The sequence below is a fragment of the Eretmochelys imbricata genome, chromosome 3, assembly GCF_965152235.1.
Source record: "Eretmochelys imbricata isolate rEreImb1 chromosome 3, rEreImb1.hap1, whole genome shotgun sequence".
Lineage (NCBI taxonomy): Eukaryota > Metazoa > Chordata > Testudines > Cheloniidae > Eretmochelys > Eretmochelys imbricata.
In genome coordinates this window covers 69,074,481-69,088,580 of record NC_135574.1, presented here as the reverse complement: position 1 = coordinate 69,088,580, position 14,100 = coordinate 69,074,481, and the positions used below count along the sequence as shown (strand labels likewise).

The window sequence follows — 14,100 nt, the reverse complement described above, 5'->3', positions numbered from 1 at the left end:
TATATAATGGCTATTACCACAATTGTGTTTCTGCCCCACTGATTTTACTGCAAGTCAAAAATGACCTTGTTATAAACAGAAACATGATGTTAACTACTTGAAAGTCTACCTTATTAAAGAGATCTGGAATTAACTGAGTAGAACATTCCTTTACAATGTCATAAAGATATTTGTCTTAATATTTGACATTTTTAAATAGTAACATGGCTAATAATTTTAGGTCACTTGATAGTCTAAATAATCACAGAGTTGAATAAGGTGTGGATGTGTCCAAGGTTTAAACCGATATAAACAACTTCAAATGGGAAATCAATGTATTAAAATGCCACATGTATGATACAAATTAATTGACTGATTTCACCTTATTAGACTTCACAGCTAGTCAATTGAAGAGGCTGAATAAACACTAAAATACTAAAACCTGCTGATTTATAAAGTACTTGCACTTAAAATAAAATTAAGTCCCCATTACAGTTTACCAAAACCAGAACTTTACAACATTTCACTATGACAGAATATGTGAAATGAGTTGATGGTTAACGAGATTGACTAATTTCTTGTGGACACATGTTCCTATCACATGAAGCAAACTATAAATTTAACAGCCTTAAGCAGCACCTCAGAGAGTGTGAAGGAAACCAAAGGAAAATACATGACAAAGAAGAAGAGCTTAAAAAAGGAAAACAGTGCAAAAAGATCTGAAAAGAAAATGATGTGATTGTGTCATGTTTGCTCCTGCTCATGAATTCCTTCCCAGCCCACAGTAAATGTAGTGGTTGGTGTGTGGACAAATGCTACAGTTGGATCAGTAGCAGATGTAGGGATTATTTTATGTGGCATGCACTTATTTGATTTGTTACTCACCAACTAGTCCTGTTTTTTCAAGGATGAACAAGGCTCACACTAATTAAACAAGTAGACCTAGAGGAAGGGTTCTTAAACATTTTCTCAAGCCTTGTCTACATTAGGAAAATTCATTTTTCAGCTCCATCAATGGTGGCAACAATGGAAACATTACTTGCCACTCACCTGTTCTACAGCTTCCACTATCACTACCACCAGTGAACCTAGAATGGGGCAGAACAACATGTACAAGTTTTCCCAGTGTACGTGTACTCATAGTGAGGGCCCCATCTCAACAGAGGAATTTTCTTGTAGACAACTCCACTTGCACTTTAGATTTTGTGGGCTGCCTCACCTCCCATTCACCTTAACATCCTGGTAGCCACTAAAGCAATCTCTCACTTGTAACATTAGGGGGAAAAATGGTGTTCTTATCTATCTTCAATAAAACGCAGCCAGCTCTGCATGGACCACCAAGTGTCTACAGATCACAGCTTGAGAGTCACTGACCTAGAGAACAGTCTGTTCACTAATCTTCTCATGTCTGTCTTCTTTTAAAGTTTAATATAGGCAGATTTATAATCTGGGAAGTTTTTCTCATTTGTTTTCAAAGGAACTGAACTACTCACCACCTGTTGTGCTAGGCAGGGATTTGTCAGGTATTAAAGTTATACTCAGTCTGAGTGCATTTTGAATTCTGGGGTGATTCTGATACAAAAATAAATGCTTGAGTTGCACAGTCACTGTCTCCGTTTCTTATACAAGAATGGGTTCTCCCTCACACATGCAGAGCTTTTATCACTGCAGCTGTGCAGGAACTGGAATTTCCCTCCTGTGGAAAAGTTGTCATTCAGGAAAAAAAAAATTCATTGCAAATCAGAGTCAAAAACCAGATCTACAACATTTCCCAGGAGAGGGAAATTTAAAAAACAAATCATGTTGGAAGAACCAAAACAGAATTTTAAAAAATTTCCAGTCCCCCCTTCCGAGGCTTCCTGGCTCTGTGGCAGCCTGCCAGGTGAGTTAGGGAGACTGGGAGTTTGGGAACTGGGGCTTTCAGGGCTTCTTGGCTCCTCACCACCACACCCTAACTGAACTGGGCTTGCGTAGTTGCTTAGTTCCAATGACATTAGGTACTTACATTGCTTCTATTCATTTGTATGCACATTTAAACCTTCAAGTATAAATAAAATCTGTGCCATGCCCTTCCACCTTTAATGACTCCCTTTTCATAAAGCCCAAATCCTCCCTTGCCCCATCACCAGGGCCCATAAGGCAACAAAAGTAGGTGGTGATAAGTAACAGTCACCCTGGATTTGTCAAGAACAAATTGTGTCAAACCAACTTAATAGCTTTCTTGGACAGGGTATCAAGCCTTGTGAATGGGGGAATGTGGTATATCTTGACTTTAGTAAGGCTTTTGATACTGTCTCACATGACCTTCTCATAAACAAACTAGGGAAATGCAATACCTAATGCAAACATCATTCTGGAATGTATTAGCAGGAGTGTTGTAAGCAAGACACAAGAAGTAATCCTTCCACTCTACTCGATGCTGATTAGGCCTCAACTGGAGTATTGTGTCCAGTTCTGGGTGCCACATTTCAGGAAAGATGTGGAGAAATTGGAGAAAGTCCAGCGAAGAGCAACAAAAATGATTAAAGGTCTAGAAAACATGACCTATAAGGGAAGATTGAAAAAACTGGGTTTGTTTAGTCTGGAGACAAGAAGACTGAGGGGGGACATGATAACAATTTTCAAGTACATAAAAGGTCGTTACAAGGAGGAGGGAGAAAAATTGTTCTTGTTAACCTCTGAGGATAGGACAAAAAGCAATGAGCTTAAATTGCAGCAAGGGTGGTTTAGGTTGGACATTAGGAAAAACTGTCAGGGTGGTTAAGCACTGGAATAAATTGCCTAAGGAGGTGGTGCAACCTCCACCATTGGAGATTTTTAAGAGCGGATTAGACGAACACCTGTCAGGGATGGTCTAGATCATAGAATCATAGAATATCAGGGTTGGAAGGGACCCCTGAAGGTCATCTAGTCCAACCCCCTGCTCGAAGCAGGACCAATTCCCAGTTAAATAGTTAAGTTAAGTAGATAATACTTAGTCCTGCCATACAGATGGGGGACTGGACTAGACCTCTCGAGGTTCCTTCCAGTCCTATGATTCTATGAAAACCAGTATAGCTTCAAGCTGGGATTCTGTTGCGAGCTTGTGCAGCGCATTCCTCACCCCATGCAGCTTTCATTTGTAGGGGGTCCTCTGTGGCATCACGAAAAGTGTTTGAGGAAGGCCTGCCTTGTGCAGGAGGTCGGACGAGATGATCAGAATGGTCCCTTCTGACCTTAGTATCTATGAATCTATGAAGGCAAGTTGTGGGGAGGGGGTGTGAGTGGCTAGTGTGGCTAATGGATCCATAACTACACGGTTCCACCTGCAACCGTGTAACACAGTAGGCCGGGCAGAGTACCTTCTGCTTCAATGGGCCCGCTCTCATGCTTGGAGGTAAGCACATGTTGAAGTATGTTGCTGGTTGTGGTCAGACTGCTCCGCACCTTTCACGATCAAGCCCAAAATACATACTTGAAATTCCACCTCACGTGTTTTTGTCCCAGGTGGAATCCTTATTAGCACATTCAGTAACTCAGTCAGGCAAATATTTCTGAGACTGTTGCTATGCTTCTCCGGAACAGCATGGCCACTGAAAACCTGTGTGAATGCAGAAGGCTGCAGCAATATAAATGGAACAGGTCAGCTATGTCACTGGTTAGTGCTCCTTTCACCTTGCCCTTGCACTGTATTGTACCTCAGTGGCAGGTGTCAAAGAACTGGCACTATCATTGCAGGTAATCAGCCTGGATTCATGCTCTACTGACACTGTGCTGACTTATCCTACCGAAGCACCTGCTGCTCTGTGTGAACTCCCCTTTTCTACAACATAAATGGATATAAGGTTTTATCCAACGTGCGCCCCCCACCCCCGCCTCCAACAGATGTTGGGAGTCCATGTGCCACAGCAGAAATGGCAGTAGGGTAGATGATATCTTGCAAGCTAAAAGCCCTAGTGCATTCTCAGAACAGAGATTTTCTAGCTGTCTTGTTAAATGTATGTTATTTAAAGTGCTTGCTACTGGAATTAGTTTTCATGATGGTGTTGTTATATTCTAATTTAATATTGATATAAAAGTAGCACTTATAGATCAGGATCAGGACCCTACTCCCCCCTCCCCCCAACCTTCCCCCATTGAGCTAGGTGCTATACAAACACGGAGGTGTCACGGTCCTTGCCTGGAACCGCTTACAAGATATGGCTTTGTCACAACATAAAATTCTTTAAAGCACAACTAACGCAACTGCATAATGATAGCAACTTCAAATTAGGGACAGGTGAGGACTTTTTGCCTAACTTCAAGCACACCTGAATACTGAATGTTTGAAAGTTTGATTCAGATTGAACTTCTTTGAGTTCAAATTCCGTTTAGGAGAGATTGGAAAAAGGAGGGAGAGGAGAGATTATCCACAATGGACAAAGGAATGAGAGAAGAGGAGAAAGAAAAATCTATTAAAAAATGACAGCGCTCTCAAAAATTCACACAAGATGAATGGAGCTTGTCACATTGTGAGGGTTTTCCCCCCCCCATTCCTTTTGTTATCAGCAAAGTGAAATCGCAAGTATTGTGGTTTCTTCTTCTTATTTTCCTGTATCTTCCTTGGGATTTCTTCATAAAAAACTAAGATTTATAATGGGCTGGCTCCTTTCCAAAATGCTTCACCCCGGCTATGGATGAGCCATACATAGGTAGTGTCAGTGCTGGAGACATGGAAAGAGGAAAAAAGATATTGGGATTATTATTGTGTCTCTTCAAGGAACCACAGGTACAAGAAATTACATCATCTGCCCTAAAATGTTTTGAACGCTATTTTATAAAGATAACTAAAGTCAGATGATATAAAGGGATGGTATTTAAATGTCTAAATCTCATTCTACCGCAGGTCCTGCCATTCCTGTTGGAGTAGATGTACAGGTTGAAAGCTTGGATAGTATTTCTGAGGTTGATATGGTATGTAACACTATTTTAAGCCTTGATTATTCCTAGTCAGGATAAGTCCCTATATGGATTTCAGTTTAGCTGTCAGATGAAGGCAAATGCAGTTAAAAACAACTTTTAGCAATTTTGAAAGGCCCATAATCAGAATTAACATCTTAATAAAGATTGACTCTGTTCAAAGAGTCATCGTGAGGACTTCAGATAAAGATGATTAAAATTCCAAGGGAACAGAGACCTTGAAAAGAAGATGAGCATGATCTTGGTGGATATGCAGGAGTCAGGAATATGAACAGTTGCCTGCTGTGGTCATTTCATTGTACCCCATAGCAGAATTCAGGTCACTTGGGTTCAGGTAGCTATAAAAACTCTTGTGAGGATCATCAAAGCCTTACTTATTTTTAAATTTATTATGGAAACTGAAAATCTATTCTCAAATGTATGGATCTGAGGGGAACATTAGAAGAATGAATTAGTATAATAAATCAAAACTAGCTGCTTCCTACCTTCTCATCTGTATAGGCAGTCCCTCCAATTCAGAATGGACTCTGCTTCTATCTGTGCTGAATTTGTGATGGATAACCAGATTTCAGTCATCAGTGCTGCTACTCCAGAGTTTAGCAACAGCACTAAATTCAGTTGTAATTTATTGTTATTGTGTTTTTTAGAAAGGAAAGAAATGTGGATCCAAATCTCAACAAATAAGTGCTACTGGCAGTAAAAGGTATATGTGAGAGAGCTATCCTCTCAGTCTCCTGCTTTGTGCTGGAGAAAGATGGAGCAAAAAGACTGGAGAGAAAAAGAAATGAAATGGGGAAAGGAGGAGAAAAAAAGAGGAAATCTTCTCTTTTCCACTTTCCCTTCATCCCCTTCCTCACTGTTCCTCTTACATATCATGGAGTGTGGTATCTAGGCATAATCTGCAGGGCTAAGGGCAGGGTTTTAGCTTAATACCTAAACTCCACAGTATTTTTGTCTTTAATACAAACAGTTAATATTACTGTCCTGTAGTCCTTTTGTGCCACCGTCGTTCTGACTTTGCTATACAAGGGAGCATATCATCAAATGAGAAAACAAGCCGTTTTCCCATTTGAAAAACAGAGGATCAGACCTAAAGCTAGAATTTTTCCCTTTAGGTTGTAGTTACAGTGTTAAACATACTGCTGAGGACAGCTTGCTTTGTATTCTATCTGATACAAAACAATTTATAATTTCCTCTAGCAATAAGAATTGAAAGATTGATTGGATTTTATCAAGCCACAGTTGGATCCTCATTATAAGAACTTGGCTTGTGAGCATTGATATTGAAAGCAGGGATTTTCTATGGGATGTGAGTGACAATGTGGTGGAAAATCCACAGAAAGCAACCAGTGCAAGGGAACCAGATCTCTGATGTTTCAAGATAATATAGCAAAACTAAGCCCTAGGTAGCTCATTAAATAACACGCTAGTCTTTACCCAGGAAACCTCAGGCTTTACCTAGATAAGAGGTCCCCAAACTGTGGGGCGTGCCCCCCTGGGGGCAGCACAGAGGAACATTCAGGGGGTATGGCTGGGCCCAGGCCAGGGAGGGAGCACCACCCAGCTCTGCTCCTGGCCTCGACCCCAGCTGCTGCCCCAGCTGCCAGCCTTAGCCCCTGGCCTAGGCTCCGCTCCTGGCCCCAGCTGTGTCCCCCTTCCAGAGTCGGGTCCCCACTCCCAGCCCTAGCTCTGGGGGGAAGAGGGTGCGAGATAAAAAGTTTGGGGGTCACTGACCTAGATCCTTCCCCCTCAGAAAGCTGTAATTCTGCTCCCTTTTCCCTCGAGTTACATCTCTCTGACTGCCTAGGGCTTTGTTCTTCAACCATAGGATATGAGTTATTCCCACTGAAATTGTATCCTTGCATCCTGTAGCAGGAGAATAGGGCCCCTGGCCAGCATGGGTTTAGCCTTTTAATAAGAACCTTTCTTAGCATGCTATCCTGGTAGTCCAACCTTTAAATCTGCAGCCCTAAATTAATCATTTTGCTTCTGACAGTTGCAGATGGCACCTCCTTGTCTCCCAGCTAGTAAGTAAGAAGCTGCAATCGATTAGACTGGCTCTAGTAGTGCCAAAGGACCATAGGGGTTGCTCAACCAGATTAGATCTTGGTCCGTTAAATCAGATACCTTTAATCCATCAACTGTTAGCTACTACTGAGTCTGTGAATATCTGACTGCTTTGTGGGAAAAGAGACCGAGATGACATCAGCCAGTGACCACACCATCTCAATATTGTGTGTGTAAAAACGAGTCCTTTCAAACATGCTCTTAGTAAGGTTTTTTAACTACTGCTGCACCACTGGGGGCGGGAACTGTGTGTGAGCTGCTCTTCCTCGAGCCCAGGCAGGCAGGGCTTTTGAAACTACTTTTGTAGCAAATTGCTTAATGGGGAACATAAAAATAATTACATTTTAATCTCTAAGTATGAAGGGGTTATTTAGTTTAGGAAGATGCAGCTGACAGGTTGGGATCAATGGCAGAAACAGATATTTTTCTTTATGCTGCTGTAGGTGTTTTCCAGGTTTAAAGTGAATTTTTATTTATATACTTCTAGAATAGGGATAACAGTCCCATCACTCTGCTGTTGTTGGGAATAATATGATTCTTTCTCTAGGATACGTTGCTCAGTGCTCAGACTCGTACCTTAGCTAATTTGAACAAGATTTTATTTTTTCAAGCAGACTGGGTATATGATTATCCTTTAACTAACATTATTCTGTCAGAATTCAAAAAGCCTGTACCGATATAGTGATATGTATTTTCCTTTGAAGGTTGAATTTCAATGTGTCCTATAGACTAATAGCTTCTAAGGAACACCTGCTACAAATTGTATTAACATTGTATTACTGTCCTGTAGTACTTGGCGGGAATGCATTGATATCTGTATGTTACTCTGTTAGGGTGTTTGTAATGTAGGACACAAAAAATGTTTGGGCTGTGGAACTTTCCCAGAATGCTTCATGTCTATGGGAAACTGTTCTGTGGAATTAGCCTGAGGAAGAAAACCATGCTTAGCAGAGAAGAGATTCAATCTGTATGAGACATATTAGTATAGCAATAGATGATTTCCTTTCTAATGTTTGGAAGGCATCATTGTGACACATTCTTTCATGGTTCTCTTTTCTTCTGGTGCAGGACTTTACTATGACACTGTACTTAAGGCACTACTGGAAGGATGAACGCCTCTCATTTCCTAGCATCACTAACAAGAGCATGACGTTTGATGGCAGGCTGGTGAAGAAGATTTGGGTTCCAGATGTCTTCTTTGTGCACTCCAAAAGATCATTCATTCATGACACAACCACTGACAACATCATGTTGCGAGTGTTCCCAGATGGTCATGTGCTATATAGTATGAGGTAACCACACAATCTAGCTTACTGTCTGTGAACAGCCATTTATTGTTTGCCCAACTCTTTTCTGAGTCAGTTTTGCTGAAGATAGGAATTGCCCTTGCGACATTCCTCAGGCTATAATCTGGATTGTTGGACAGCTGCATCCCTTCATATCTCCAACCTGGGGTGCCTTTTATACTGCTTTGCTGTGAGAGCAACCACTCCTGGTCCTGCTTTTACATAGTCTCTAGCATGCAGAGTCACTCCCAGCTGAATTACATTACAGGGTGACACCAGTGACTTCCCAGTCCCAGACCCTCCCCCCAGAAATGTGCATCTTGTACTGCCCAGCTCTCTACTGGACAACGCAAGCTCCTATAAAAAGTCAGTCATTTCATCAATGGAAAATGATAAGCAGAAACCTTATCATCTCAAGTGGAGGTTCCGTGACACTTCAATCCAAACACACATGGGTTTAGATAAAACAATAAGCAAGTTTATTAACTACAGAAAGATAGATTTTAAGTGACTACAAGTAATGGGGCATAAAGTCAGAATGGGTTATAAAGAAAATAAAAGATAATACGCAAACTAACACCTAATTTAGCAAGCTAAATGGCTTGAAAACCAAGGTTTTTTCTTACCATAGGCAAGTAGCCTCCTAACCATCAATGGTCAGAGAATAGCTTAGTGCATCAGAAGTGTTTGTTCTTCAGCCAATATGTGCTTTAAGTTAGGCTCTGCAGTACACTAGATTGTGACCTCCAGAACTGTCCATTTTTGCTTCATATTTGCTAGAAAAACAGACATTCTCTTTATTTTCTGGGATAGGTTGAACATCACTATCAAGCTTTAACCAAAGTTAATTGAGGCTGAAGTGGCTGCTAAAAGATGTACCTTAGTAGCTGCTTCTCAGACAGATTACTGGCTGAAAGAATTCTGAGGGAACACCTCAGTAGTGCATAGAATCATAGAATATCAGGGTTGGAAGGGACCTCAGGAGGTCATCTAGTCCAACCCCCTGCTCAAAGCAGGACCAATCCCCAACTAAAACATCCCAGCCAGGGCTTTGTCAAGCCTGACCTTAAAAATATCTAAGGAAGGAGATTCCACCACCTCCCTAGGTAACGCATTCCAGTGTTTCACCACTCTCCTAGTGAAATAGTTTTTCTTAATATCCAACCTAAACCTCCCCCACTGCAACTTGAGACCATTACTCCTCATTCTGTCATCAGCTACCACTGAGAACAGTCTAGATCCATCCTCTTTGGAACCCCCTTTCAGGTAGTTGAAAGCAGCTATCAAATCCCCCCTCATTCTTCTCTTCTGCAGACTAAACAATCCCAGTTCCCTCAGCCTCTCCTCATAAGTCATGTGTTCCAGTCCCCTAATCATTTTTGTTGCCCTCCGCTGGACGTTTTTCAATTTTTCCACATCCTTCTTGTAGTGTGGGGCTCAAAACTGGACTCAGTACTCCAGATGAGGCCTCACCAATGTCGAATAGAGGGGACTGATCACGTCCCTCGATCTGCTGGCAGTGCCCCTACGTATACAGCCCAAAATGCTGTTAGCCTTCCTGGCAACAAGGGCATACTGTTGACTCATATCCAGCTTCTTGTTCACTGTAACCCCTAGGTCCTTTTCTGCAGAACTGCTGCCTAGCCATTTGGTCCCTAGTCTGTAGGGGTGCATGGGATTCTTCCATCCTAAGTGCAGGACTCTGCACTTGTCCTGTTGAACCTCATCAGATTTCTTTTGGCCCAATCCTCTAATTTGTCTAGGGCCCTCTGTATCCTATCCCTACCCTCCAGCATATCTACCTCTCCTCCCAGTTTAGTGTCATCTGCAAACTTGCTGAGGGTGCAATCCACACCATCCTCCAGATCAATTATGGAGATATGGAACAAAAGCGGCCTAAGGACCGACCCTTGGGGCACTCCGCTTGATACCGGCTGCCAACTAGACATGGAGCCATTGATCATTACGCGTTGAGCCCGACAATCTAGCCAACTGTCTATCCACCTTATAGTCCATTCATCCAGCCCATACTTCTTTAACTTGCTGGCGAGGATACTGTGGAAGACCGTGTCAAAAGCTTTGCTAAAGTCAAGGAACAACACGTCCACCGCTTTCCCCTCATCCACAGAGTCAGTTCTTATCATAGAAGGCAATTAGATTAGTCAGGCATGACTTGCCCTTGGTGAATCCATGCTGACTGTTCCTGATCACTTTCCTCTCCTCTAAGTGCTTCAGAATTGATTCCTTGAAGACCTGCTCCATGATTTTTCCAGGGACTGAGGTGAGGCTGACTGACCTGTAGTTCCCAGGATCCTCCTTCTTCCCTTTTTTAAAGATGGGCACTACATTAGCCTTTTTTCCAGTCGTCCGGGACTTCCCCGGATCGCCAAGAGTTTTCAAAGATAATGGCCAATGGCTCTGCAATCACATCCGCCAATTCCTTTAGCACTCTCGGATGCAGCGCATCCGGCCCCATGGAGTTGTGCTCGTCCAGCTTTTCTAAATAGTCCCGAACCACTTCTTTCTCCACAGAGGGCTGGTCACCTCCTCCCCATGCTGTGCTGCCCAGTGCAGTAGTCTGGGAGCTGACCTTGTTCGTTAAGACAGAGGCCAAAAAAAGCATTGAGTACATTAGCTTTTTCCACATCCTCTATCAGTAGGTTGCCTCCCTCATTCAGTAAGGGGCCCACACTTTCCTTGACTTTCTTCTTGTTGCTAACATACCTGAAGAAACCCTTCTTGTTACTCTTAACATCTCTTGCTAGCTGCAACTCCAGGTGTGATTTGGCCTTCCTGATTTCATTCCTGCATCCCCAAGCAATATTTTTATACTCTTCCCTGGTCATTTGTCCAATCTTCCACTTCTTGTAAGCTTCTTTTTTGTGTTCAAGATCAGCAAGGATTTCACTGTTGAGCCAAGCTGATCGCCTGCCATATTTACTATTCTTTCTACACATCAGGATGGTTTGTCCCTGGAACCTCAATAAGGATTCTTTAAAAAACAGCCAGCTCTCCTGGACTCCTTTCCCCCTCATGTTATTCTCCCAGGGGATCCTGCCCATCAGTTCCCTGAAGGAGTCAAAGTCTGCTTTTCTGAAGTCCAGGGTCCGTATTCTGCTGCTCTCCTTTCTTCCCTGTGTCAGGATCCTGAACTCGACCATCTCATGGTCACTGCCTCCCAGGTTCCCATCCACTTTAGCTTCCCCTACTAATTCTTCCCGGTTTGGGAGCAGCAGCTCAAGAAGAGCTTTGCCCCTAGTTGGTTCCTCCAGCTCTTCCACCAGCTCTTCCCCTACCCTTTCCAAAAACTTCCTGGATTGTCTGTGCACCGCTGTATTGCTCTCCCAGCAGATAGCAGGGTGATTGAAGTCTCCCATGAGAACCAGGGCCTGTGATCTAGTAACTTCCATGAGTTGCCAGAAGAAAGCCTCCTCCACCTCATCCCTCGGGTCTGGTGGTCTATAGCTGACTCCCACCACGACCCAGATAGGTAGGAGAACCCAAGGACTGCAGGGCTTTTCAGAATTCCTTTAGACCAGAGTGGATAAAAATCAGTGATTTTTTTTTAAATTAAAAATTGGATTTTTAAAATTTAAATTGGGTTTTGATGTAAATGAGATTGTTTTTTAAATGTAAATTAAAAACAGGTTTTTTAAAAAAATACACCTATTTAAAATTAAATTCAAAATTAGGACTACTTGTGTTAAGGCTGAAAGTTAAAATAATCTATTGAAATAATTTAAATTAAATACAAATTAATAATTTAAGGAGTATATGTTTGCTTGCAACGTTTAAATAAAGTCAACCCACTTCACCTGTTGGAAGTCAGGTGAAGCACCTGAAACCAGAATTTGTTGAAGTGCTAATCCAGCTTTTGACAGCAAGTAGCCTTTTCTGCAGTTGCAGGGAGAATGTTTTTTTTAATTTCAGTTTATTCAACTAGTTCAGTTCACTGACTAGTTAATTAAAAGTTAAAAAACCAGTGGGAATTGAAAAAACCCGGAAATCTTGTTTTGCCTCTTCAAATCTATTAATAAAAACTAGATGGGAGAGAATGAGATCTACTAGTTCTAAAATCTCACCTGACTTGGTGACCAGAAACAATCAGTCCAATTCACTAACTACTTCCTTTCTTTAATAAATCAGTTGGTTTTAAATGCAAAACACGTTTTTAGTAAACTTACTGTATTTTTCTTATGGATCCATGATAGTTAAGGTAGTTTTATTTAACAAATAAAAAAACATTTAAAATGCTATTTTCGGGCATTTTAAATTTAATTTGAATTTCTATTCAAAGAACTTGACACAAATCACACATAAAAATGAATCGTCATCTAATATACAAGAACTGCATTGTTAACCATTTTCTAACACAAAAATGGTAAAGGTTAAGAAACTGAATAAATGTAAATTAAGCGATACCATAGCTTAAATAAATGTATATAGATACAGTGTATCCTCCTGGTTAGCAAAAAGAAGCACCAAATTTACAGATTCATAGATTCCAAGGCCAGAAGGTACCATTGTGATCATCTAGTCTGACCTCCTATATAACACAGGCCATAGAACTTTCCCCAAATAATTCCGAGAGCAGAACTTTTAGAAAAACATCCAATCTTGATTTTAAAATTGTCATTGATGGAGAATCCACCACAACCGTGGTAAATTATTCTAATGGTTAATTACTCTCGCGGTTAAAAATGTACACCTTATTTCTAGTCTGAATTTGTCTAGGTTCCACTTGCAGCCACAGGATAGTGTTAGACCTTTTTCTGCAGCATGGAAGAGCTCATTACTAAATATTTCCCGCCCCCCATGTAGATACTTGTAGACTAAACAATTCAACCCTTAACCTTCTCTTCATTAAGCTAAATAGATTGAGCTCCTTGAATTTATCACTACAGGGCATGTTTTCTAATCCTTTAATCATTCTCATGGCTCTTCTATGAGCCATCTCTAATTTATTATTATCCTTCTTGAATTGTGGGCACCAGAACTGAACACAATATTCCAACAGTGGTCCACCAGTAGCCAATACAGAGGTAAAATAATCTCTCTCCCCTACTTGAGATTCCCCTGTTTATGAAGCATCCCCAGGATCACATAAACTCTTGGGCCATACGTGTCACACTGGGAAATAATGTTCAGCTGTTAATCTGTCATATCCCCCAAATCTTTTTCAGAGTCACTGCTTCCCAGGATAAAGTCTCCCATTGTGTGACTATGGCCTACATTCTTTGTTTCTAGATATATATGTTTATATTTAGACATATTAAAATGCATATTGTTTGCTTGCTCCCAATTTACCAAGTGGTCCAGATTGTTCTGAATCAGTGACCTGTCCCCTTCATCATTTACTAGTTACCCAGTTTTTGCATTGTCTGCAAACTTTATCAATGATGATTTTAAGTTTTCTTCCAGATCATTGATATAAATGTTAAATAGCATAGAGCCCCGAACTGATCTCCACAGGACCCCCCTGGAAACACACCTGCTCGATTATGCTGTTTATAGTTAGATCGAGACCTATCAGTTAGCCAGTTTTTAATCCACTTAATGTGTGCCATTTTAATTTTGTATCATTCTAGTTTTTTAATCAAAATGTCATGTGGTACTAAGCCAAATTCTTACAGAAGTCTAAATATATTACACCAACACTATTAACTTCATCAGCCAAACTTGTAATCTCACTTTTCTCACTACCATGAGGATTTTGAATGGGACCCAATCCAGCAGGCAGGTTCAGAGCAGACCTACTGAATCGGTCCCCATGGGTGAGTTAGGTACTCCTCCACCTACCTTCCCCTGGTTTGTGGATCACTCTAGGGCT

At 41.4% G+C, this 14,100-nt stretch overlaps 1 protein-coding gene across 1 annotated transcript in view; it reads left to right on the top strand.

The window, feature by feature from the left end:
- LOC144262044 (gamma-aminobutyric acid receptor subunit rho-2) overlaps positions 1-14,100 on the top strand; it is a 65,749-nt gene that overhangs the window by 30,553 nt on the left and 21,096 nt on the right. Inside the window, exons 3-4 of the mRNA XM_077811672.1 lie at positions 4,844-4,911; positions 8,053-8,276. Of these exons, the coding sequence (XP_077667798.1) occupies positions 4,844-4,911; positions 8,053-8,276 (292 nt within the window). The remainder of the gene's footprint in view (positions 1-4,843; positions 4,912-8,052; positions 8,277-14,100) is intronic.